Source organism: Gambusia affinis, linkage group LG09, assembly GCF_019740435.1.
Source record: "Gambusia affinis linkage group LG09, SWU_Gaff_1.0, whole genome shotgun sequence".
Taxonomy (NCBI): domain Eukaryota; kingdom Metazoa; phylum Chordata; class Actinopteri; order Cyprinodontiformes; family Poeciliidae; genus Gambusia; species Gambusia affinis.
This window is the reverse complement of record NC_057876.1, coordinates 23,387,013-23,414,578: the sequence shown is the minus strand read 5'-3', so window position 1 is coordinate 23,414,578 and position 27,566 is coordinate 23,387,013. Positions and strand designations below refer to the sequence as shown.

The following is a 27,566-nucleotide window of genomic DNA, read 5'->3' as shown; positions in this document are numbered from 1 at the left end:
TTCCTCTGTCTGTCCTGCGCTGTAACAGGGTTGTCCTCTGTGTCTCTGCTCCCACCCTCTGCTCTGACAGCAGTCTGAAGAAGACCACACCACTTCGGAAAGGACTATCCTCGTAGCAGCTCACACACATTAACTCTGTAAGTCAGACCCCTGCACCAGCCCACATCCTTCCAGACTCATTCTTAATGGAACCAGGACTTGTGGGGGGGGGGGAAGCAGAGAAGACTGCAGCCATCAGCTGAACGTATAGTGAGGGAGTTTCTTTTCCTTATATGGCAGCAGAGCTGGGAAGTCATTTGAATTAGTCTGGTTTCTGTCTGGTTTTAATGCTGACTGAGTTCCACCTGGTGCATATGTGTGTGGGTAGCGTGTGTGCAGCTTAATTTGTTTGTTTTGCCATTCTTGGTTCTTCTTTTTGAATTGTTTGCATGCAGGGCTTTTGTTTTGGGATAAGAAGGAGGGCTTGTGTTTGTGGTTTAGCTCGAGGCAACGTCATCGCTTCAGGAGTGGCTGCTCCATTCAGACTTCTTCTCTTCCTTGCTCAACTGTGATGGTCTGTGTTTGTTGGATCAACACATGACGCATACACACACCTGGGTGGAGCAGCTCACAACTTAAATCAGAAACTGGGGCTCCATAGAGAAGGATACTACCAGGATGGAGGACTGCAGCTTTCGCTGAGAAGTGGAGAGCGTGTTGGAGTGGAATAACCTGGAGATTTAATGTTTTCACATCTGCTTCCTTCAGACCAACAGGATGGGAAACCCAGAAGCAACCAGGAAGGACCCAGGAAGTGCTAGAATCATGGGGAGGTTTTAAATACTCAAGCAGACCACAGCAGTTTTCTGATGCTGCTGACTTGCAAGAGAGACCTCTGGTGCGATGAAATCTCTGCAAGCCTAAAGCAGCTGGAAATGCAACCTCTGCGGCGTTCATAACCTCATGTGGATTATTCTCCTGAGCATTTCTCTGCTCATCGATTGCCATGGCTTCAGCATCATGGTACCATCGTGACATCAGCCGTGTGAAAGCGGAGGACTTGCTGGCGCGGGCGGGGAGGGATGGCAGCTACCTTGTGAGAGACAGTGAGTCAGTGCCAGGAGCCTATGCATTGTGCCTACTGTGAGTATAAACACACACTTACCGGGTCCTACACACAGTCTGTTTGAAACTGATGTAATAAACTCATAAAGAAAGTCTAGTCTATCGAAAGTCATATCGAATTGTCTAATCTTGTAAGAAATAAAACTTTACTCAATGTAGTTTATGTGGAAATATGTCTATTTGTACATTTAATGTGGCTAAAAACCTCATTAAATGTAGGTTTTAGTCTACATTTATGTAGATAAGCTTGCATTATCATTTGCCACCTGGCTCTAAAGACGTCATCTAGGCAGAAGGTTCTGTCCAGACCCATTAGCTTCAGCAAATCAAACCCAAACGTATGACTACTTGTTTCCCCTATTTAACCCCCCTTTCCAATTCTTGGGCCCCTTGGAGTGGGCTGGAGCTCCGGCAACCACACTACGCTGCCTGCTCATCGGGCTGAAGCCAGAAACATTCCTGAGAGCTGAGCCTGGCTGCTTCCAGCACAGCCTCTTTCCTTTCATTCTTTTCTTGGTATATCATCCTCTCTTCTAATGTCCTCCACAATTGCAGCTATAATTTACATTTGTCAAACTTTACTCTTATGTTCTGACTGCTAAACGTGACATCTTCCACTGTTTTCATGTTGAAATATTACAAGTCACTGTCCTGCAGAATCGCATAACACCTTTGTTAGAAAATGTTAGCATTTGTCCCCTTTTTTCATGCTTAAATCTTTCAGATGAGATGGTCAGAACAATCTGATGTCAGAGTAACTTGCGTAAATACAAAAATCCAGATTTCAAATGGTGATTTCATTTATTTTGACTAAAACTTGCATAGCAATCTGTACCCTGAATCATGATTCATTTCAATCATTGTTTTTGTAAAGTTAACTTTAATTTCACAAACCTCACCCATAGTTAATTTCTGCTAACCAACAAATCACTCAAACAGAACCCGGCTGATGAAGTAGGAAATATCTACACCTCAACACCTCAAGTGCTAAATAAAGTCAATACAGAAGAAAAACGACATCACTGACACGAATCATCTGGATAGAGGAACTAAGCCTTTTCTAAGCCAATGAGACATTTTTCAACAAGTGGAGAAAACAGAGGACAGATGTGAGTCTTTAAATTACTCCAAGAGCACATCAAAGAATCATCCACAAGATAAAAAAACAAAACAGAGTAACATTTAAAACCGTTTCCTTAGTCAGAGTTCTGGATTTAACAATAATAATAATTTCTCTATTGGAGAATTCCAATGTTAAAATAAAAATCTTAAAGATTTTTCTTATTCCCAAGGCATTTGGGATAAAAAGTGTGTTCACATACGTCTTTACACAAAAACAGCATTTTAGTCAAAGAACATCACGCTGATGGTCAAACGCGGCGGTGGTAGAGTGATGGTCTGGGCTGTTTTGCTGTTTCAGAACCTGGATGAATTTCTATAAATCTTGCTTTGCAGTTCGTGACTTAAAGTTGATGCGCATTTGAGTTTTGCAGCAGGACACATAGAAATCACACAAATATACCCACAGATTAGCCTCATCAATGCTTGGATTTAAATCTGATTTAGATGCTGTGGTCTCACCTTTAACAAACTATTTATGATATAAAAACTCCATTATGACTAATTTGACACAATTCAGCAGAAAGTCTTGGTCAAAATCCCTCCACAATGACATGAAAAACTCATTCCCAGTTATCACAAATACTCACTGACCTTTCTTTCCACCAAACTTTGGACAACTAGGAGGTAGGTTAAGGAGACGAATATATTTTCACATATGGCTAAATGATGTTTTTTTTTTCCTGTGGAAAATAAAAGCATCAGTTCAAAGCTGATTTTTTAAAATATTTTTTGAGTATCTGCAACATACCAGAAAAAAAAAAATCTGTTTTTCATAACACCGTACAGATCAGTACTCCTAGATCTTTCTTGCATTCAGTCAAGTTACAAACAAAAGTTCAATGTAGTCTCAATTTTAAGTGACACAAAATTTTTCTTAATTATGAAGCAGATGAAAAATTATAAATTAAACGTTTTTTAAAACAGATAAAAATGTGAAAAGGTGACTGTTTAATTGTAATCAGCCCTCCTGAGTCACTGCTTTTTTTAAAAACCATGTTTGAAGCAATTCCAGTTTCAGTTGTTTTTGGTTATGTCTCTAACATCTTATCACATTTACAGATGTGAGTTACTTCACCTCCATTTTATTTGGGGGAGAGAGGAAGTAGCTCAAGCTAATTCAGGATTTTCTTTTACAGTTTTCCGTGCTCCACTAATCTGGAACAAACTTTTCAGAAAACTGCAAAACTGCCAAAACAGCAACATCCTTTAAATCAAGGTTAAAAATCCACCTGCTTCAAGCTGCTTTTGATTCATAATAACTGGTCATTTCAGTCATTTCCAAAACATTATATCAGTTGTTATGATTAAATGGTTGCTCAGTCTCTTTCTAACATTTAGGAAGGGACTGGTTTTGCCATTGAACTAGATAATTAGCATTTTTAATTTGTTTGTGTCTTAAGGAATACCATTATGTCTTTTTTTATAATGTTTGTAAAAGATTTTTATTGTAATGTTTGGTGTGGATCTTTAAATAAACAAATTTACTTTTTATCATTTGAGTATTTCCTTACACAACTACTTTTTACTTTTAATTGAGTAAAAATATATTGAAGCATTGCTGCTTTTGGCTGAGAACATTTTTTGGTGAACAATATTTAATCTGAAAGCCATAAGAGGCATCTAGACAAAAAAGTTTAGTTTTTATACATATGTTTAAAGGACATAAAGTTTGTTTAAACTTCTTCATAACTTCCTCCCTGACCTTCTGTGTTCCTTGTTCTTCAACATCTTTTTGAAGATAAATGCTGTTGACTAATGCTCTCCTTACTGGTTGCACTGGATTGTTTTTAAGGTCATGATAGAAAAGATGTTCTTCCAAGTGACAATCAAGTGTTACTTTGTTTTAGTTAGTCACATAAAGTTGAGGTTTGTGGTTGAATAACAATAAAATCTGAGAAGGTCACACTACCGCCTAATAAATGCCAGTCTCATTTTTCCTTTGAGTGTTTGCTTTTTGTTGCTGTCACTGATTTTTGTCTTCCAATCAGGTTTCAACGTCATGTCCACACGTATCGTATTCTTCCTGACCCGGATGGTCTTCTGGCAGTTCAGGTAAAAATATCACTGCCTTGCTAAAAATAGAGCTTTCACAAACCAACACTAGTAAATAAGAAAACTACAAAAGATGCATGAAGCCTTAACACAATTTAAACAGCTAGTCAGAAACCCCTCTGGTCAGATGGCGTTAGAAAACATCAAACAATGGTTTGTTATTCCACGTTGCACCGGGAACAGAAGCGTGTTTGTGTTTCTCCTCTCTGCAGACTCTGCAGCCACTTTGTTGTTTGAATGGCATCCCTGCCATGTGGCTTCAGGCTTGCAGAATGAGCTCAGCAGCACAGAGGAGAAATTGTTGTCCTGTCTCGGAGAATCCTACCCACTCACTAATTCACTGACCAACCGATGTGTTTGTTTGTTTGTTTGTTTGTTTATTTGTTGCACACATCTACAGAGGAGTTTGCATTGAATCTAAAGGATGTGAAGCTGTTTGAGACAGAGATGTGCTTTTGTGAAGGTGTGGACTAGCTTATTGAAATTTAATGCATGCAACAGCAGCACATAAAGTGAGCATGTATACATGTATAATTTTTTTCTTTCACAGTTTTTAAAAGAGCAGTTTAATGCTAATTATCTGGCAGTAGCTTTTAAGGCTTCAACTCGGAAAACTCCTCTGCTTTCCAATGAGGACATTTAGCTCTGTTGCTATTTCAGTTGTTTTTTCCACTGCCATCAGTACAAACCTCCAGTATGTGTTTTCCCCCAGACTGGATTTGCTCCACTAACTCACAAGTCGCATGCTCGCCCTTTTTTGTTTTTCCAAGAAGGCAGAGGAGATATTTTTGGGGACGCTGCCTCGTATGCTATTCATTTCTTTTAAATGACTTTTCAAGAGATATTTGTGGCTTAAAAGAAATACTATTTAAAGGGTTTTTGGCAGAACGATCAAGCAGTCAAAGCCAAAAAACTGGTTTCTCTCACCACAAAATGAAAGTGAAAAAAAATATAAAAAGAAGGCACAGGAAGGAGCTGTTCACTCTGCAGTTGTGGTCTAATGTACCATGCTAAGCTGGGCCATGTGAATAGTAGCTGTGTGAGAATGTAATCCTATGTTCTGTCTCCTTTAAAGTATCAAGTTTGATCAAAGGGAAGCTTGGTTGGCATGAGAACACTTTCATGTGTGAATAAAAAGAAAACAGTTTCTCAGGGATAGGGATTTACTTTTAAATTTTTTTTAACATGCTCAATTAGCACCTGATGATGTCACCACTTATCACCCCTTATGATCTTTGTGTGTATCCTGTCATACAAATAGATACTTCTGCTTTGTTAAAAAAGAGACTGTCAAGCATCTGTAAAAATGGATCTGTTTTTAATAAAGTCATTATGCTTATAAATATCTGTATTAATTAGTTGCTTTGGTGCCATTTATCTTTTTAAAATAAATGAAAGTGACTTATCTAAAGCTGCTTTTTACAGTAAGTTTTGCTGCTATTTACTGTAAACTTAATGAAAGCTTCTGTGCAGTTTCCAGTTTTCACATGCAATAAATCTGTTGTGTTTGTATGCAGACAACCCAAGGCGTGCAGGTGAACTGTTTTCGGACACTGGAGGACTTGGTGTTGGGATACCAGCAACCCCACAAAGGCTTAGTCATCCCTCTTCTCTACGCTGTTCCTCATGACACAGACACAGGGGACGAGAGCTCAGGTGGGTCACAAGTTGGCATCATTTAAAAACATCTTGAACTTAAACTGTTTTTAAATGGACAGACATTGTACTACTTGTACTCCACTTACTAAAAACACTGTAAAAACACAAATCCTACCAAATATTTTTGGTATAGTTTCTCTTGCCACTATCATATTTCACTTGAAATAAGACAAAACTTTAAGTAACTTTTCAGCAAGATATAGGAGCTTCATTTGAATAAATAATTCCTTAATATTGATGAAAATTGGTATTTCCACCGATAAATCATTTCACTTGTAACATTGGAGAAAAATCTTGTGATAAGTATGTTATTTGTACTAAAAACTAGACCAAAAATACTTGATATGATTTATATGTCTTTTTGCAGTGGACTGGATCTTATTGAGTGGTATGAGTATAAAGATGGCTGAATTCAAATTAATGCCACTGTTTCGATTTTATTTCTAATAAAACGTTGCATAATTATTCTTCCACTTCCCAGTAATGTGTCACTTTGTGTTGGTCTGTCACAAAAAGTCCTCACATTTTGAAACTGAATGTTTCAATTTCAGATGGACGGATGTGAAAAAGTGAAACATATGCAAACATACTTTTGGTTGTTGCCTCTGTATTTTTATTCAGAATTATTTCATTTTTTTTTCAACAATTACAAATTCTTATAATAATAATCAGTTTAATTTTTCTTCCATATTTATACACAGACGATGAGAAGCCGTCTCCCATCCAAGCCCCGGTCAACACAGCGTCACTCCTGGGAACACCAACAAAACCAGCCCCTCATGCCTTGTTCCTGGAGAAGCTGCTTGAGATGAACACATCTAAGTAAATCATTTCTGACCTAAGAGGAAGTTTGTATTCTTAACCACATTAAAACTAACAGCTAACTAGTTACTATTAGTTGTGTAGTAACTAATTACATTTACTTGAGCAACTTTTTGGACAAAAATGTGCATTTAGAAGTATTTTTCCTACTGTTAAGCTAAAGGTTATACTTTTGGGCTGAGAGGAAGCTGGGGTACACTGTGAGAATTCATTCATGCACAAGGACAAAATAGAAAAGAACCCAAGTGGAGATTTGAACCCAGGAGTTTTCTGCTGCAAAAACAACAATACTGCACTCCTTAAATTCCTTCTACGATCTTGCATTTCCTGGACTTTTCCTTTTAAAATCAACTTGTAGGATTTAATTTCTTCTGATTAATCAGTTCATATTTGGTGACCACTAATATTTCTGTCTGAAAATACTTTTAACTAATAGATAAAACCAATTGAGTATGGTACATACACCAGGGCGTGATTAACCTCAGCTAATGATGTCAAGGAAAAATGGCTTAAACACCAAAAGACTGCCAGATTCACTACTAATGATGAACACAGTATTAGAAAATCTGTTCTGGGTAAGTCTCATATGTTCCTTGCTAAATACGTTAAACAAAAGGACATGGGCTCTTGAGTGACATGTCGCCCCATTGGGGATTGGCACAAAGTAGGACCAGACTTTGACCCCAAAAAAGCTGATTTTTCTTCAGAAGGTTATAGAATATACCAAAAAAAGTCCCAAAATAGGTGATACATAAAATAGGTCACAGGTCATGGTGACATACTTTTCTAAGTTGACACTCATGGCTTCCCCACATGGTTTGTATTGGATCTGTCTTTAGCTGAGAGCACAACCACAAACCCCATCCTATTAACGTTTCTGCATGGATTGGATTACATTTACAGCCAACTAGACCACAGAGTGGTCAGTTAAAGAGCGGAAAAACAACTCTCACAAACCTCACAGCCATGCGTCAGTTTTTGATGATCTACTCATAGTTTAGAATGTGTGACAATGGGAGTAATGTAAAATCTTGTTCAAGTAAAACAGAACAAATATAATCCTAGATTTTTTTTTTACTGATAAAATTTTTACTCAATAATTAATTTAAATAAAAAGTGTGATGATATATAAGCATTTACTGTTTAAAAAGATATGTAGCCTTACTAAGTTTTTTCCCCACTTGATTTCAGTAAAATCTTTTGGGTTTCCTTTTAATTTGCTGGGATTGTGGCCCATTTCTCCTGACTGAACCACTGTAACTTAGTCAGATTTGAGGCCTGCCTTTCTCACACGTTTGTTTTTAGGACTTTCTGATAAATACTCCAAAACACTGACTTTGTTGCAGTAAAACACCTCCACACCATGATGCTGCCACCCCATACTTCACAGTTGGCGTGATGGTCTGTCCTGTGTGCATTTGCAAACTGAACTCTTGGTTTTTTGTGTTGCTTTAGGAGAAACAGCTTCCGTATTAGTGATTGTCTTTTCAGTCCATGTCTTTACAGAACTCTTAAAAGTTTCAGTCAGTGTCATTACCAGTTCTTTACAGAGATTCATGTATTTTGTATCAAAACACATTCATATGTGGGACAAAGAACTCATCTCCTCCCCGAACAGTATAACACCTGGGCTTTATACATGCATCTGATTGTCTAAACAGATGAAAGTGGCACTTTGTATCCAAAAAAGAACCAGATCTATTCTTATCCTGACATTGTTTTTAAAAAACTTTTTATTTTTCCATGAGATCAGGCAGCAAAGCAATGTGTTTTGAGGTTTAGATCTAAAGTTGTGCCGCAGATTAACTCAAACGTTGTGAATTAACCCATTTGTAAACCGCAGCTAATATTGTGGCAGTTTACAAAGCTGCAATATTAGCTTTTGGTGTTCCCACATTGTTTAACGGTATAGTAATGTTCTAACTTTGAGAAAGTCTAACAAAGATAAACAACCGGAAAAAATTTATTTTAATTTTATTAAAATTAAACTAACTAACACAGCAAACGTTTAGTCTGATTTAATGTCAGATAGTGAAAAAAATGGTTATATAAACATCTAATTTCAGTCATATAAATGTCCTGGTTTTGTTAAAACCTAAAATGAAGTGCACAAAACCACATGACAGATTCCCACTAAGTAATTATTTTATAAACAATCATTTGTAAGCTTCAAATGAGTACAATAAACCCTAGAACTTAACAGCGGTTTCACTTCCGTCTCACCAAATCATTAAAAGTTTTACTTGAGTCACATTATAGACAACATTCTGTTTTCCATTTATCCGTTTTTATAGATGCATGCACCTGCTGGCGATCAAGCATAGCAGCTTTAGTGGTCTGTTCCAAATGACTGTTCAGGTCCTAATAATAAACGGCGCTGTTCTGCTCAACTACCCACAAGTTTCAGAAAGTGTTTTTTTTCTATTCTGAGGCAACATCTAACTTCCACTCCAGCAGCAGTAAAAGTCAGGGGACCAAAACAATGGGGTCAATTCTGTTAGCTGTGTTTTATTTTATGTTTTTCACAGTATTGCAGGTGAAGTGATTGGCCTGCTCAATGACTACCTCTTCAGTGATTTGCCCCTGGACATCGAGAATGTGCATAAAGGGGCAACAACTTTATATCACCTCAAGCGCACTTTGGCTGCAGCCTGCCAAGGCCTCAACAGGTTAGCATCCCTCTTAACAACAAACAGTGGATGCAGTTTTAAATATTTTTGTTTTTGTTATGTAACAAAAACAAGTCTCAATTAATTTTATATGGATTTTATTCGATAGTGTGAAGTGGAAGGAAAATATTACTTGGTTTTCAATAGTTTTAATGTAAGAAAAAACATATACATTTGTACTCATCTCCCATAGTCAGCACCTATTAAAACCAACTTTTAATTCAAATTCAGCTGGAAGCGTTCTGGGATTTGTCTACAAAAGCTTTGCAGACTGAAGATTTTGTAAATCGAATTAGGTCTGGTCTTTGACTTTGACTATCTGCATTTCCTTTCCAGTTACTACTGGCCATTTAGCAGATTGTCTGATTAACACTCCTCCAAATCGTTTTAGGTGAAGAGCCATGGTTTGTAAAAAAAATAAAGTAAATCCATGTATTTTTCCTTAGACTTCACAATTATGTTCTGCTTTCTGTTGGTATGTCACATAAAATGCCAATTATATTAAGCATGTTTGAGTATAAGATGACAAAATCTGTAAAAAGTCAAGAGATATTCAAACTTTGACTGTATATTGGCTAATTTTCCTTACAGTTTTGATGTAATTTTATATGTTGAATGATGACAATAAGATTAAGTGACAGCTTTTATTGCTTTTACAGTGAGATAGATCTCACTCTTTCAAGTCTAGAAACCTTGGCTAAAGTCTTCGACCATCCCAGCTGCTCTTTAACTCCTAGCAAGGCACAGGTACTAAAATAAACCATGAACTATACTTGGAAATGTATGACTGTAGTTTGAGGATTCATACACTCATCATGACTTTTATGTTGTGTTTTGGGAACGAGGGTCCGGAGAAGGAGATTGATAGCTTATTGTGTAAAATCTCAGCTTTGATCAGCCTCCTTTCTTCGTTGGAGAAAAAGGTGTGTTCACAGAGTTAATAAACTAAAAAAATGTTGAAATCAATACATTGTGCTTGCAAATTGCTATTTGGAGTAAAGCAATATAGTTCATCTGTAGTAATGGTATGAAGTTCCAATTTGATTATGCAGCTAGACAAAAGAGGAATAAACATTCCTTGCTTGTGATGTAAGTGTAACAGTGCTTTATTTTTCCACATCTAGGTTTTGCAAGCATTACAAGATGCTGTGACAAACCACAACCTGGCAGTGCAGCCCAGCCCACTGCCTCCTGATCCAGCACCCACCATTGTAACACCTGCAAAGAACACCAGGCAGCTGTCTGTGCACTCCTTTCAGGTGAATCTGTCTTAAAAAGAATCCTCTTGTTACGTTTAGCCATAATTTTGTACATGAATGGTAAAGCAAAATCAACAAAAACGTACCAATCGGTTAAGATTTCAGATGGAAAACAGCAGCAAAGTTCTTTCAAGAAAGTGCACTCAGTAATAAACCACCAGCAAGTTCAACTGTTCGCAAATTTTTCTCTGCAACGCGACTCTAAATTCTGTAAAACTAAAATATTTTAAAGGGAATTTAGTTTTTGGAAGCTGAAGCAACTAGGTGCAAAACTACCTTACACGCTATTGGCTGATGTTCGTATAGCAGCCAATCCAGGAGCGCCATTAATTTTCCTTGGCGCTGATTGGCTGTATCCCGGAGCCAAAGAAGAGTGCGGATGCTAGCTTCTGAGGTAGTGCTAAAGCGGTTCTATTGTGCGTTTTAATAAATATTTTAGTTATGTATTAACTATTAAAATAGGTAGCTGAAGGGTTTTTAGAGGGATTCTCAAGTATTTGCTGATTTTGTCTATTCGCGTATGCTTGCTATCCATAACCGTCGTGAATTGCATTGCTTTCCATCAAAAACCCAAGAGGTTCATCTCGGTTTCTGCACGCCTCAGTAATTTCTGAATAATTTTGAAAAGTGAGTGGGCAAATGTTGCTTAAAAGGAGAGGAAAAAGCCACGTCTGTGTAGAAATGTCAGGAAGTTAGCAGAAAATTCTACAAAGAAATGTTTATCTCTCTTAAAGTAGAAATATTTTTGGTAATCTTGAAATATGTAAAGTTGGAAAAGTTTATCCAATTTAATGCCAGATAGTGGAGAAAGAAGGTTTTTCATTTTACAATACAGTATGTTAAATTTCTGGGTTCACTTGTATGCTTGATGTCTTAAAAAGAGCATAATGAAAGTGAGGAAATGACCCAGTCAAAGTCCGGACCTCAATCTGATGGAAATTCTTTGTTCAGAGAATAAACGACTTGTGCCTAAATGAGACTGTAAAAAGCTGTTGTAAAAAGTAGGCCAAATTTCCCCGAATTGTTATGATTAAGGATGTTTTCCATAAAAATATGATTGATCACTAATTAAATTTAATAATTTTTAAGATCACACAAATTAAGAACAATGAAAGATGACTGATGTTTTGTTTCCAGGTGAAGATGGTGAGGTATGGCAGACAAATTGTCTCTGTGGATGTGGACGCAGGAGTCCTGCTGTTTGACAGGAAGTCAAGCTCATTTGGTATCGAGAAAGTCTCGCATAACAGAAGTAAGAAAATGATTCTTTTTAGAGCTTGTAACATTTCTTTTACCTGTCATGCCATTATCTTTGCATAAGTGTCATTTTTAGCATTAGATGGTTTAATGGTGCTTAAAGGAGCGTACACATGCTCAGATTTTACTGAGCACCTTCATGTAGGGAGGATTTTTCACTTTTAAATTTCTAAGTTAAATCAAAAACAATTATAAACATATGTTTGTTAGATTCCTCTACATTTGTACCAGCCTTTTACTCTACAGAAAATGTAATATTTCCCCAAATATCAGTTCTTCAGATTGTTAAGTTCCAAAATCACCCAGCCAAGATCCGAATGGTTGTTGACAGCTACCACAGCACACCCCGGGAGATGACATTTGAGAGTGCACGAGTAAGGCAGGATGATAAGATTAACCTTTCAATTAAATTAGCTGCTTCCCTTACATGTTTTCGTTTCATCTCTGTCAGAAATGCGACTCGTTCTGCCAGCTCCTCCTGCTGATGAAGTCCAGCCACTCTCAGCTGGATGAACCTGATATGGTCTCTGTGTTTGTTGGCACGTGGAATATGGGTAATCACTTGTGTGCTGACACTGATTTTCACTGGCTTCTGCGAGAAAACTCAATAAGAACCAAACTTCCTGTTTCTGTGTCTGCAGGTGGTTCCCCTCCTCCTCGGACCTTGCAGTCGTGGGTGACCTGTTGTGGTTTGGGACACACTCCTGATGAGTCGACCGCTTTGCTTCCTCACGACATCTACGCCTTAGGGACTCAGGAAAACCCTCAGGGGGAGAGAGAGTGGACAGAGCAAATCAAAGCAACTCTTCGCAGCTACACTCAAATCGACTTCAAACTAGTAATTATCTCCACATCTGGTTTATGAATTTGTATAACAAAAATCAAGTGAATACAGTTAAAACTATGTATTTGCATCTAATGTTAGAACATGTTTGTTTTTTCTTACTCTCTGACATTACTTTAAACCCAACATTTTCTGTTTTTGGTAAGTTAGTTAATAAATTGATGAGAGAATAAAGCTTTTAAAATGAAAACGTTTACATACTCAATGTAAATTAATTAATGTTATTCCCTCATGTGATCACTTCCTGAAGAAGGAGTTTCAGACAGAAAATTAGTTTTTACAGAGACAAAGGTCCAATTTCAGGGCATTAAATTACAAAGTCAAATTTATTTGTAATCATATTTAATATGTAAAGCATTTTCATAACTGAAGGTAACATAGTAACTCAGTTGTGCTATAAAATGACACTATGTGTCTGTAAATACCCCCCATTTAAATGCAATCATAAATCTAGGTGTATTTTAAGGCTCTTCAAGATTTCAGATTTATCTGTAAACAACTGCGAGCACAAACACCATGAGAATGTCTTTATACTGTTCAAGGTGGACGTGGGTTTTGTGTCCCAGACATGAAAGTGCTTTGCAACTCTAAGATAAAAACAAAACATTTTGTGAAGATGCTATCCAAAACTTGTAAGAAATTGTCATTGTCCATAGAAAGGTCCTGTGCTAAAATGGGCTGAAAAGTCACACAGAGAGGAAGAAGACAATATGCTAAAAGTAACATAAAAAGCCAGATTACAGTCTGTAAATATCCTGCGGTATGATGAAACTAAAATTGAAGCGCTTGGTCTTACTGGCATGAGATGAGAAGAAAAAAACACATTTAGAACACCATCGAAACATGTATTTACAACATTTTGTTGTCGTTTTGATGCAGCAGGCACTAGTGCACTTCACAAGATAAGACTTTAGTTGATCAGATACTGAGGCAGCTAGAGAAAATAAAGTACACAGGAATAAACAGAAGACAGGTTTCACAAAATAAAAAGTATGGTATGAATAAAAATATAAATGCAGAACAGACAGCTTATGCATATAGATGACATCACAGGATTTTCACAATAGACAAGGACCCTAAGCCCATTGTCAAATTAGTTACAAAAGGGCTTAAGGTCAGCCAGTAAAAGTGAATATCTTAAAATAATTGTCAAAAGACACTGTGAGACAAAGGCAGCCTAAAACACTGACTCAACTACGCCAACTGTGATGAGAAATGGACCAAAACTCCAAAAAAAAAATTTGTGAATTATGCAGAGCAATAAACAGAAAATAGGCAAATAGCCAAATATTGTCAAAAGCTTGGGAAAGAATATTAAGGATATGTATGGGAAATTTTTAATAAAAAGGCACGTTAAAAAAATAAAATAAAATAAAAATTGAGAAATAGTTTCTCTCATTCTTGTGGCATTTAAGAAATAGGAATAATTATAATAATTTTAGCTGATCAAAAACAGGATAAGCCTTCATCAAAACAAAATGTTATGTATCTTTTCACAGTATATGTTAATCTCTTGTCAAATACATGGCCCACAGTGATCAAAAACCCATGTTGGGTTTATCAGGTTGAAATATTTTTCATACATTTTCATGTATAAAAAATATTTATGAAAAACATTTCTCACATTGAAGATAAGATCACAGCATGCATAAAAACACAGAGCCTTAGAAAACAGATAAACATAGTGCGTGTTTTTATACTTGTAGAAAAATGTGTTGTAATGCAACCTCTTGTCCTCTAGGTGGCAGTGCAGTCCCTCTGGAATATGAGGCTGGCTGTGTTTGTAAATCCGGAGCATGAGAGTCGAGTCAGCCATGTGAACACAGCCAGTGTTAAAACTGGTCTTGGAAACACTCTGGGTAGACTTTGTGCATTTTCTCTCCATCACACAAATCAAACATGAAAAAATAAAAACCATTAAATTGAGGTTTGATTATTTTTGTTGATTCAGGAAACAAGGGAGGAGTTGGAGTTTCCTTCCTCTTCAACGGGACATCTTTTGGGTTTGTGAACTGCCACCTGACCTCTGGAAGTGACAAAGTGCTAAGGTTCAGAAATCAGATGTTTTGGAGAAAGTTTAGTTCACTTGATGTTGTTTGTGTTGTTTATTTATGTATTTTTCTATATTATAACAACCAGGAGGAATCAGAGCTTTGTGGACATCCTCAGACTGCTTTCCCTGGGTGACAAACATCTCTCTGCCTTTGATATCAGCCTTCGTTTCACTCATCTCTTCTGGTGTGGAGACCTCAACTACAGGCTTGACCTGGATGTAGAGGTCAGACTGACTTATTACAACAAATATTGATATTCTCTAGTACAAAAGAAAACAAACACATATAGAAACCATAAAGAAACCATAAAACAGACAAAAAAATTTAGAAAAAAAAAAAAAAATCCCCCAGTTCATTAAAAGGAATCCTAACCAGTAGTTTCGGATCCTTTTTAAAAAATGTTCAAGGGAACATTTTCGGCCTTTTTTGTCCCGACTGGAGAAAAGATGTATCGTAAAATATCTTGGAGAGGAAATGTTGCATAATTTACACTTGTAAATAACCCAGGTGAAATATCTAAACTTACATCTTTTTACAGAAAAAACATCTGATGTCTGTAAACACACAGTGAATATAAAATGTATCCATTCCACTCAGATGTTTTAACAGTTTTATATCTTTACCAATCAATCATTATCTCCAAAATTTGGATTTTTGACTCCATTTTGAGAAATAAAAAAATTTCTTTAATATCAAAGTGAAAATTGATTGTTTCAAAAATAATTATTGATTAAGTAAAAATATGTAACATAAAATAAGTACCTATTTCTCTGTAACTTTAGCTAAGTGTTTTGGTTTATCGTCTTGTTGGAAAATAAATATCCTAAGAAGCCACAGTAAGAAAGAAATTGTCCTCCAGGATTTCTCTATAGTTTACTGCTTTCATTTTACCCAAGTTTATTTTTTCAACAGTGCCTTTCTCAGCTTTTTTAATTGTCATTTTGACTAAAAGGCCTCATTTTGTTAATCATGACCGACTTGTAAAACCAATAAAAGCCCTTCATATTTATTTCCATTGTCATGTTCAGCTGAAATGTTTTCTCGTGTAGAGTGTGAATTTCTTCTGAAAAGGGAACCAAAGTTTAAGTTTCAGTTTGGAAAAAAGACTTTCATTATGAGTTTAAACACAAATTCTCTTTGATAATGATATTTAAATACTTGACAGACTGTTTCAGTTTGACCTGATTTTTTTGAAAACAAACTTTTTTCCATTTAAAATATAATAACCTTTGATTATCTTTTATCTAAAACAAAGAAAGTGTGGCACACTGTACAACATCTATTTTACAGAGTAAAGAAATTGAGCTGAAACATAATAAATTGTGTCATCTGAATAAATTATCACAGACTGTGTATATACTGAGTGTAAAGAACAGACGTCTTAATATGAATCCTTTAAATACTGTGGGATAAAGGACAAAATGTGCAACATTGTGGACACACTGAGATTAAGCTAAAGAGTAATTCTTAGAAATCACTTACAGATTATAACATTAGTACACAGGGAATATCCTGCATTTTCATGGTCCGTATCATCTGCAGGACATCCTGAAACATGTTTCCAAAAGGGAATTCGAGGAGCTCATGTTTGCAGACCAGCTGACTCGAGAAAGACAGAAAAGGAAAGCATTTTTCAATTTCAGTGAGTTCCAAGCAAAACAGATTCAAAATTTCCTCTTTACTTGGGTATAAATGTAAAATATTTGACTTTTCCTTCTTTGTTTTTGTTTTTCGTGATTAAGAGGAAGAGAAGATTGCATTTCCACCCACCTACCGGTATGAGAGAGGCTCCAGAGACTGCTATCTTTGGCAGAAGTACAAGACATCAGGAGTGAGTTTTTCCCAGTCAAATAAAAAGCACATCACAAAATTTGATGGATAAAACAGATAAATAGGCATAAAGGTATTTGTAACAATTGCTAGAACAGATGAAAAAATGTTTTGGAGAACTATTAGAAGAACTATTCTACAAAAGTAAAGTTATGAATAATACTGATCTATTTTATTTAAGAACTTAGATGAATAATATACAGTCTGGTACTGAGAGCAAGAAAGACGGCTTAATGTGTAGAATTTAGTTCCAAAATCCACAGATTGAAACTTATTAGGAAACTGTGATCTGAGAACAGGATAAGCCAAAGTAAGATGTCCCAGCAGCTGATAAGCTTCAAAAGCTCACTAGAAAGCCAAAACACCAGGAGCCTGAAAGAACTGATTCTTGATCCCCTGACCACTACTCCGTTCCAAGTATATACTTGTTAAGATAATTTATTTGTAACTTAATCCTATTTCAGGAATTTGTGGGGATAAGTGACTGGGACAGCAGCTGCTCGTATCGCTAAAAATAGCCAGTTAAGAGTTAACTTTCTGTCTAAAAGAGGAATGCCTTTTGTGAATGGAACGAGGGAATCCTTCAGTGGACACACACTGTCTCATACATGTATATATATGTCTATATATATACATATATGAGAGTGTGTATGTGGATGTGGGCGGATGTGTGTGTGCACAAATAGACAATGCAATAGACATGCATCCAAGTACTCCTCTGCGTCGTTTGCCAGTAAAGGCGTTAAAGCTGAAAAACTTGTGGCATTCAAGACAGAGAAGCCCATGTTGGTGTTTTTGAAACTCTGCATTCTTTGTCTCCAGGTGCGAGTTAATGTTCCATCATGGTGCGACCGCATTCTGTGGAAGTCCTACCCAGAAACGCACATCATCTGCACGGCATATGGTGAGGATATGGTGGGGAATTTCTTGGAAAAATAAACTTTGGGAAAAACGTTCAAATGGGTAAAACATGAATATGAGCTGCAAAACGTTTACAAATGGTTAAATGTCGATAAGTTTTTATGAAGCAATTAAAAGGCATAGTAGATGCTTCCAGGTATTTCTTTTAAATCGTAAAAATGAAAGTAACATGAGCAGCATGAATGATGTTCAACCTGGGTTGTGATCCACAAATGCAGAGTCATTTCCTCAAATTTACTCTTAACTTGTGTTTCTGTACAGTTGGCCAATTTTTCTTTAAGTAAAAAAATTTGGGTTTTGAAATATGGTGACTTGCAAAAGTATTCATACCCTTCAAAGTAACTCGAGCTCTATCAGATGGGAAAAAAACAAAACATCTATACACACATTTTCAAATCTTTACTGCAAAAATGCAAAATAGTACTTTGTGTTTAGTTTCTAGTGCAGCTATGAACTTGCAAGTAACTTTTGAGAAAGATATAGGTGTGTGTTTTTAATTAATAATTATAATTTGATTCAAGATTAAGGAATTATTGACTTAAAACAAGCTCTTATATCTTGCTTAAACATCACTCGTAAGTTAGTTTTGCCTTATTTGAAGCATTTTACAATATTTGCACTAAAATCTAGACAAAAATACTTGGTAATATTTGGTGTTTTTGTATTGTATTGATAAATTCTGGCCTGTTTCATGTGTTTGGTGGAAACAGGCCACCAAACAACATCTTCATGATGTTGTTTGCTCAATAACGTTGTCTAATAAACCTCTGCAATCTTCACAGAACAGCTGGATTGGATTTACAGCTGGATCAAATGAGAGACAGGTGGACTCCATCCACTAATTGAATATTTAAATTCTGAAAGTCATTGGTTGCCCTGGCTTTTCCGATGAATGAAGGGAGGCAAATTTGAGAACACACCTCATTCTTTGAACTGGAAGTCTTTGATTGTAGTATGAAGTATGAAACATTTAAGGGATATTAATGGTCTTGCAAGGCTCTGTCACACTGACAGCTGATGTACTTTATCATGCTGTCAGCCACAATGTCTATATGGTGGTTTTGTAATAATAATAATAATAATGCTAAAAAAGCCTTTTGTTGTTACCAGGTTGCACTGATGACATCTTCACAAGTGATCATTCACCTGTTTTTGCCACTTTCCAAGTGGGAGTGACGTCTCAGTTCAGCAAATCAGGTGCCTCTGTAACTGTAAACCTTTAATCATAAATAGCTGGAATATGCTCTAACCGTTGTCTTGTGTGTGTGTGTGTGTGTGTGTGTTTTTTCTATTAAACAGATTCAAACTCCAGTGTGGAGAGAGCCTGGATTGAGCTGGAAGAAATTGACACCATTGTAAAGACTGCAAGCAAGTCCAAGTTCTTCATCGAGTTTCATTCCTCGTGCCTTGAAGGTGCAGAATGATGTCAAAATGAGACTGTAAACCAAAATGCAACTCAGTTTTAGAAATTAACTCCTGAATTTACCTGCAGAGACACAACGGTCCAGTGAGAATAATTTACAAAGCTGTGATGTTCCTGGGTTTCTCAAACTGGGCTGGACCTGCAAACAGCTCCCGAAGGTCAGCAGCGGCTACAACCAATTGAAAAATGGTTAAAAAAAAAGCATTTATTGTTTTTTTTCCCTAACGTTATTTTTGTTTACAACTGCTAAAGCTCATTCCAGTTGTGTCTGATCTGGAGTATCTCCAGGATCAGCACTTGCTGCTGTCTGTGAAGTCATGTGATGGATATGAATCTTACGGTAAGTCTGAAGCACATTCTGGTAAAAAAAGCTAATCTGTGCTATCACACACATCGTATCCAAAGAAACCCCAGCAATAAGTCATTTTTGCACTTTACTCTCATCACAGCAATAAGTTCAGAGTATTACGCTTTAATTTGATAAATAAGGCCTACAGCTTTGAGATAAACTGGCCTCTACACAAGTAAATCTGCATAATTAATGGAGATACACAATGCTCACGCTTGAACTTAATTTAAAAAGGCAATGTCAAATGTTGGTTCAAAATTTTCTTAGAAAGGAAAAGCAGCTGGAGAGATCAACACATTCTTCAAAATATGAACTGCAAAGTCAATTACATCACAGTTAAACATCCAAAAGAGAACATTTACCAAAAACATTTCTCATTGAGATTTCTGTATTTATCAACAGCTGAAGCTGCAAAATGCTGAAGTTGTTTCAGGATTGAAGGCTGGTGTTTTTAGAGCTCTGTTCATACCCATAAAAAGTATATTTTCCCATTATTGATTTCTTTTGTTTTTCTATTTTCTCAGGCTGAAACGTTACAGATCATCTAACATGTTAATCAATTAGACAAAGATAACTTGGTTAAATAGATTAGTTTATTTATTTCAAACACAATTCAAATACCATAATATGTATTTAGATAACTATTTGTTTAAAAAGGATGTTTGCAGAAGTATAAACTTATTTGATCCTGCCAGCTTTCTTCAAATAAATACACAAAAAAGATTTTTAAATGATTAAATAAGCTACGCAAAACAGTCTGGCCTCATGAAGAAAAATCAATTTGCAGCTTTTTGTTGTCAAAAAAATTAAATAACCATTTAAAAACTACACTTTGTGTTTAATCAGGTAAACACATATTCAGTTTATATAGTTTGGAGATTACTGAAATATTGCATAGATAGATATGCATTGTTTTACAACAGGTATGCATTTGATGAATGTGTGTAACTGAATAACATTTCAGGAGAAATTAAGCTTTGTTTGCATGAGATGTGAGGTTACCAACACTTTTGTCCACATCAGGAAAAAAAGCCACTTTTGGCTAGTTTTTGACTAAAATGATTTCTGTAGGTGAATGTTGCGTTGCTCTGCGGCCAGTGGTGGGCTCGTCGCAGAAATTTGAGACGTTTTTGACACATCGTGGTGAGGAGATGGGCTCCATACGAGGACGGGTCAGAGTTCACGTGCCCAAGGACAGGCGAGGCACGCGCAAGAAGATTTATGGTGGGTCAGCTGACACTCTTCTATTTTGAATCTTTGCCGTGGTTGCACCATCAGTTTCCGCTAAACCTTCATCTCCACTGTCACTGCGTTCTTCGACTCTTCTGTGAGCCTCACATTGCTTCCTCTATTTGGTTTCTCAATGATCTCCTGGCTTGGCTTTACACACTTGCTGGTATCTATCGACTGCTTCCTCTTTTGGCTCCTGACTGACTGACCCTGACCAGATGCATCCTGAGAAACTGAAACAGGACATTTGGGTATTAGGCCACAAGGTCAGGCACAACAAACACAAACACAACTTTGCTGTTTGACTGCAAACTAGCAGCAGCCTTTTGCATGCAAGGAACACACAGACTTAGAAGAAGTTTTGATGATTGCAGAATTAGCTTTTCATTTCTGTTAACTTTGCTTTTTCAGACTTGTTCTGTTTTGAAAAAGACGATAAAGGTCCTGGAAGGGGACACGTGTCTCATGCAGCAGCACGGATCACAGTAACTAGGTATGGATGTCTCATTGTTTAAATGCAATGCTGTAAATGAACAGTAAGGCTTAAATACTCACGTGCTAAATGTTCAAATTAATGGTAGCAGTGAAACAAATTGCATTTAGTATAATTTAAGAGTTCAACCTTTTTGAAACGGGCTGGCATCATGTTCCCCGAATGTTGAAAGCAGCTTTAGTTACAGGTAAGTAATAAAAGAAGAGGAGAAATCTGCATTTGTGATAACAAAGCAGGTCACATTACATATAGTTTACCCAAAACTTTTGTTGTACAGTGTTACTTATATCTTAAAAGAAAGGACAGAGAAATTAAAATTAAAATATTGTTACATTGGCACTTTATGAGTGGTTGAATAAGTTAATTCTGTTTTTACTCAGAATTTCAGATTTCCCATTTCTAAAGTTTAAAAAATGAAAATGCAAATTTGGAGGCTTTGTACCAATCTTGTCCTCAAATTCCAATATGGCTGCCTTGCATATAATTGCACTGTGAAAACAAATGTGTCCATTGCAGATTATTCTGTTTCTTTTTTAAAATTTGTTTTATTTTTATCACAGTGAAATGCTTCTGATCTAAAACACTTTATAAACTAACCTGATCACATGTGAGAATGTAATTCCCCTTTAAAATTGAACAACTTGTTCACTCTTTGTTGCAAAATGTGTTTTAATTAAACAACGCAGGAGAGATTGGAGGGACCTGGAGAAGGGCGACTCAGTAAGATTTAAGTCTGTACTTTAACTAGGCCACCTCTGTGTAATTTGGATTATTCTCCTCTTAGGTTCCACTTTATTCTTGTCAATCCAGAGAATATTTTAGCAAAAGCACAGCAGGAATTTTCACCTTGGAAGCTATTTTTGCCATCTATTCCTTATTTTATGGCGTCTTTCAGCCTACTTCATGTCAGCATGAAGGTTGTATTTAGGCAATGTCTTGCAAACTACAAATCTGGCAGTAATCAGGCATGGGTCTGCCTAGACAAATTAAAATATGTCCCAAAAAATGTGGTTAATGTAAGTTCTTTTATGATTTTCATGATTTGAAAACTGTAGTTTGTATTTACTCTGGTTCTTCAGCTGAGATAAAGACATGTCCAAAACCATTAAGGACAGGAAGAACAGTAAAAAACAAACTTATTGTCTTGGTTTTTCATATACAAACTTCTTTAGTATAAATGCTGCTCTGGTGCAAAAGACAGATAGGTATTGTAATAAGCTATGTTTCTAAGAGTAACTGTGTTTCCTGTTTCTCTGACTTGAAACAGGAACGTGGTAAAGTTGATTTTTGTCATTTTCAGATAAGTTTCTGCTTTATTGTAAATGAAACCATGTTTTACTAACACTTCTTTGTTTTAAGACCTTTCTAGGGAGGCAACACTCAATGTGATTATACAGCTTCTCTTTTTAGCAGTCGTGTTTAGTAGCGTTACATCACTGCTAATTTCTCCACGTTTGGTCTGAAAATAAATCGGACAAACTTTTGTCTGATTATTTAATTCTGCTACCACTAGAAACAGCACTTGGTTTATTACTGTGCAGCTAAAAATGTCTAGAATCGCATACAAATGTTTAGCAATTTAATATTTTAGTACATGGAACTTTTTATTGTTGTTTTATTCAGTTCCTTTGTGTTTGGGAGGAACGTAACATGTATGTAAATCTTGGAAAGCAAAATCTCCAGGACTGAAATTGCCTTTGTTTAATTAAAAAGACCCAAAGTGTTTAGGTTCCAGTTGCTTAATGTGTGTTTTTAACACAGCAGGTTAGTTTCAAAAGAAACATTTTTCTTCTTTAGAAAGCGGTTGTTCTGTTCCTGTTGTTTGATTAGGTAAACCAACAAGAAACTAGTTCCAAAAAAAAACTACTTGATAAATCCAAGATGCTTAGCAGTAGACTGTTGCTTTCACCATCACCAGAAAGAGCTGCTGAAAAAAGGCTCACACACCAAAAAATTACTCATAAGTTCATTTTGTCTTATTTCAAGTGTGCAAAGATTTTTGCACTATAAACTAGTGGTGAGTCTCTGATTTGACAGTACAATTAGAGATATTGAGAAAATACAAAATCTTCCCAAGTATTTTTGTCTTGTTTCTAGTTCAAATAGAGGTCAAATATCAAAAACTCACATCCATATCTTGCTGAAAAGTTACTTAGAAGTTAGTTTTGTCTTATTTCAACTGTACAAAGATACTTGCACTATAAACTAGACCAAAAGTACTTCTTAAGGTTTTGTGTTTTTGCAGTGAAACAAGGATGTAAATGTTTGGTTCGCGTCCTGAAAAATGTCCAAATGTGTCTAATGTTTTTTAGAACTTTCCTGTCCAAAATATGGATTTACTCCAACTGCATACAGAAATTAATGCAAACTTGCATTTTTTGAGTACTTTAACACAGATTCAAGTCGTTCTTAATAGTAGCAGTGAAACCTGCTGTTCATGTGATAAACGTTTGTATTTGTTGTAGGCCGTCGGGCGTGCCTGTGAAGCCTACAGTGAGCAGCTACACCAACCCTGCCTACTTCATCTTTGAAGGTGTATCAGTTCCACACAGGGTGGAGGAGGCCCTTCCTCAGCGAAGGGACCCCCAGGTCATCTGGTCTGGAAACGAGGCCCTGCAGCTCCCAAAAGTGTCAGGGCGGCAGGGCTTCGACAGGAGACCCTGTCACAGATCAGACTTTACAGAAATTGAAATCCCGGCCATCTTGTCCCAGTGCAACCTAACCAAAGATCTTCATCCGTCCCAAACCAACTCGTCCTATCAGCTCTTTCCAGCCCAAAGCCAGTCGCCAGTGTCTCCTTCCTCAAGAAATGCCGTCCCTCAATTCCAGGAACAGACGTCGCAAATCAGAGAAAAATACCAAGGAAAACTAAATGTTCATGACTCCATGCAGCCTGAAAGCAACATGTACATCAACCACTCTGAAATCATACATAAAAATGCCATAAGAGATAAACGCCAGCTTGTTCCAGGGAGGAGAAACCCCATGCACCCAAAGTCCCCATCCCTTCAGCCTTACACCCCCACTTCTTTGACACATTGTCAGCACTCTGTTTCCTGGATCGTTGAGAAGCAACCCCCAACAGGCGACAACTCCCTCACCGCTTTGCAGATTGCCAAGTCCCTCAGCGAGGTCGACTTCTTCCCTTCAAAGGAGAGAGGCCCGTCTGTAGTCAGGCAGAGGGCGAGTTATGGAAACGGCCCATCCACGCATGGAGACAGAGGCTGCGTCTGGGATAAAGAGGTAAAAAACACAGACGTTTAGTGATGGCATGTTTATTGATTTCTTGTTAACTAAAGTTTTTCTACTTAATCAGGTGTCTGTCCTGAAAGGTGCACCAGAAACTGTGCAGGAGCTTCTCAGTACTTTAGGTCTTCAGAAATACACCCTGGGACTTAGCCTCAGTGGTTGGGATGATCTGGATTATTTCAGGTAAATAATTCTGGACCTTTTCACGTCTTGAGCTCCATTCTCCCATTTGAGTAGGAATTAGTTACATTTAGCTAGGGCTGGACAATAAATCAATAACGATAGATAATGCGTCTGATACTAACTTATAAGTAAATTTTCAGCTTGTTTTAAGTGAATAATTGCTTAATATTCATACAGGAGAACTAGTTCCACCAACAGATTATTTAACTCGTATCTTAAACTGGTATTTAAGACTATTGTAAGTAAAGTAATCTTACAGTGAAACTAGTTATTTTTTATTAATCTTAAAGAATTGTTTTCTGAAAACAAGTTGCTGTATTTAGCTTAAAAGTTACTTGTGAGTTAGTTTTGTCTAATTTTAAATGTGCTATTTGCACTAGAAACTCGACCAGATTTCAACATTGAATATTGAAATTTTCTCTGCGTAATTTTCAGTATTCGATATGTAGAATACTAACTGTGCAGAACCGCACAGCATTCTGGGGGATGTAGGCAGAGAAAATGCTTTAGCTGCTCAACCTATCATGGTTGGCTATGCAAGCTCACTCATTGGTTACCTAGCAACTCACTCATTCTTTGGTTACCTAGCAACAACCTTTTGAGTAGCTTGTGCAGCAGTTTAAAGTTTTGACACCATGTCCCATAACTACTTGAAAATAAAAAACAACAATGTGAAGTGAAAACTGTGGATATAAGAGGAGAGGTCATGTCACAAGTTTCACATATTTAAAACAAAAAAATAGTTATTGTTGTCTACTGATACCAAATACGTTTTTCAGCCATATTGTTCAGCCCTTCTTGTCCTCTCTAACTAGATTTACATAATGTCACTGCAACATAATAATGTTTTTATAAGCAGGGTCACGATCAGATTATTCAACAAATGTTATTTACTATTGGAATTGCATAATGTAAATTAGAAATGATTAATTATCTCATTATTATAGCAACTGTAAGTCAAAATGTTGTTGTGACTATTTTTACTATATTATTACAGCAAATACCAGGAAGACAAGAAATTGTGATCCTAAATTTTTCTGATGCTGATTCAACATTTTATTGTTTTTTTTTTTTTGTATTTCTGTTAAATTATCCATAATTTCACATGGTGATAACATTGCAAATATTCCTCTGACACATTAAGCAGTTCCCAAGTGATTGATGGATGGATATTGCTTTTACTTGGGAAGGTTTTACTGTGTCTGTCTGAGAAATGTCTCGCAATCATTGTAGACAATTTGCCTACAACCTCCTTGTTCTCCATCGTTTAATCTCAGTGTTTCTCCACCAAGGAAGGAAACGATCACAGAGGAAGTTTTGTACTGAGTGTGAAGACACAACAAACTAAAGACTGTAATGGTTATAAAGGCTGGCTGTAAAACAGTCATTAAAGCAGATGAAAGTTTGTTAAAGAAGCATAATAAAACAGATGTACAATTTTTTTACACATTAAAACTTGTTTTTTCTTTTAATACATTTGCAGTAATTTAAATTTTGACTGGGTTTCTGCAATGATTTTTCTTAAAATTATTAAGTTGCATCATCTTATTTTTTGCCGTTTTGTGACATTTCTATTCTTAAATGACTGGTATTTTTAGTATTGTTTTTGTCTATCATCCTTTTGTCCTAAAGGTTTTTGAGGGGAAGACTTTTTTTTTATAATTCAGACGCAACAGTCTCTCAGAGCCTTCAGATAAAGTTTAGTTCACATGACAGATCAGAGAGAAGACGGTTTGTTTCAGGGCCAAGGAACAAGAAAATAAAACAGCCAAGAAGACATTTTTGGCTTTTGGTACATTTTGTTTTAGGTGTGCAACACTTTCTTAGGTAAATTGTTCTCCTTTGTAGATTAAAGAAACTTCAAAGTTACAGTTAGGATGTAAGTTCAAGTTTACTTTTCTTATTTTCTTGACTCCTATTTTTCTCGTGCAGTGGGATCACAGAGGAGGATCTGTGTGCAGCAGGTGTAACAAACCCCTCACACCGGCGCAGGATCCTGGAAAACCTTCCCAGGAACTGGAACTGACAGAAAGCTAATGCTACAAAGTCCTGAACTGGAAAAACTTTCAGAACTGAACAGATCTCTCTCTGATCTGAAGCGTCATATTTGCTGGACACCAGTCGTCTTTTAATCTGCTCTATTAAAACTGTAACACAATGTTATTTGTGCCAAAACAGAGAAGGAAACGTAATGCATAAAGTACTTATTGCACATTATATGTTGTTCATCTGGAGCTTAGATAACTGACCAGGAAGTGGAAGAAATTATAATGACATTAAAGCCTCTGTGAATTGGTATAAAAACATAACTCTCTTTTTTTCCACAGCTCATTTGAAGTCCAGATTTACCATCTGTTTTCCACTATGTACTTTTTTTTTTACATTGCTACTATTGAGCCACAGTGATCAGTGTTATAATAAATCAAAAGAGCATAAACTCCAACCATATCTACAGGAAGCCTGCCTGGAAACCTCTCTAGAAACCATCCCATCTCTTCTTTGTTTAGTCTGTCCTAATGTTGCTATCAAGTCACGTAATCAGTAGCTGCATCTACTGCGCATGTTTATAAAGTTGATAAAGCAACACTTGAATGCCACCAAGCAATAATGTGTCATCTCATGCTTTCAAGCAACAGCAAGGAAGAGATATCTCCCATTTATGGCCTCTAGTTTCCATTTCAGTGCTCTGCTAATGTCCTGCATTATCCTGCTCATACGTTGTTTGATTATGCTAACTTGGTGATTTAGTGCTAAGCCACATGCGAGATTGACTAAATATGTCAATATTTAGCAGCCAATTAGGAGATTTAGACTGAGGTTTAGATAAAATGGCTCAAAATGGATGAAAACTGCAGTTTTTTTTTCCATCTGTAAGATTCCTACAATGCTATGGTGGTGTCTTTTATCAGAGTCCTCAAAATGTCGGTGTGGTGATGCTTCAGCAATGAGACTCTGCATGCATGACTTTGATTGGACAGCAAAGTTTTATTACAAACTGCAGCATAACCAAATCATGAGGAAATCTTTTATAGGGTTCTGGTGAACA

At 36.5% G+C, this 27,566-nt stretch overlaps 1 protein-coding gene across 1 annotated transcript; it reads left to right on the top strand.

Moving 5' to 3' along the window:
- Positions 1-27,566, top strand: inppl1b (inositol polyphosphate phosphatase-like 1b). The gene is made up of 27 exons (XM_044127198.1): positions 1-1,122; positions 4,215-4,278; positions 5,796-5,934; positions 6,639-6,759; positions 9,288-9,428; positions 10,088-10,175; positions 10,274-10,351; positions 10,553-10,687; positions 11,825-11,939; positions 12,218-12,318; positions 12,396-12,498; positions 12,586-12,782; positions 14,530-14,647; positions 14,740-14,836; positions 14,928-15,066; positions 16,385-16,484; positions 16,585-16,673; positions 17,495-17,576; positions 18,704-18,790; positions 18,893-19,006; positions 19,086-19,174; positions 19,269-19,356; positions 20,437-20,589; positions 21,007-21,088; positions 23,554-24,331; positions 24,405-24,520; positions 26,453-27,566. Exons 1-27 carry the CDS (start codon positions 986-988, stop codon positions 26,544-26,546), a joined length of 3,645 nt encoding a protein of 1,214 aa, XP_043983133.1. The 5' UTR covers positions 1-985; the 3' UTR covers positions 26,547-27,566.

Bases quoted from the DNA above. Each gene is read 5' to 3' on its own strand.
- inppl1b (XM_044127198.1), top strand. From the start codon at position 986: ATGGCTTCAGCATCATGGTACCATCGTGACATCAGCCGTGTGAAAGCG. The intron at 1,123-4,214 runs GTGAGTATAAAC...TCTTCCAATCAG, and splicing joins GCCTATGCATTGTGCCTACT to GTTTCAACGTCATGTCCACA. The intron at 17,577-18,703 runs GTGAGGATATGG...TGTTGTTACCAG, and splicing joins CATCATCTGCACGGCATATG to GTTGCACTGATGACATCTTC.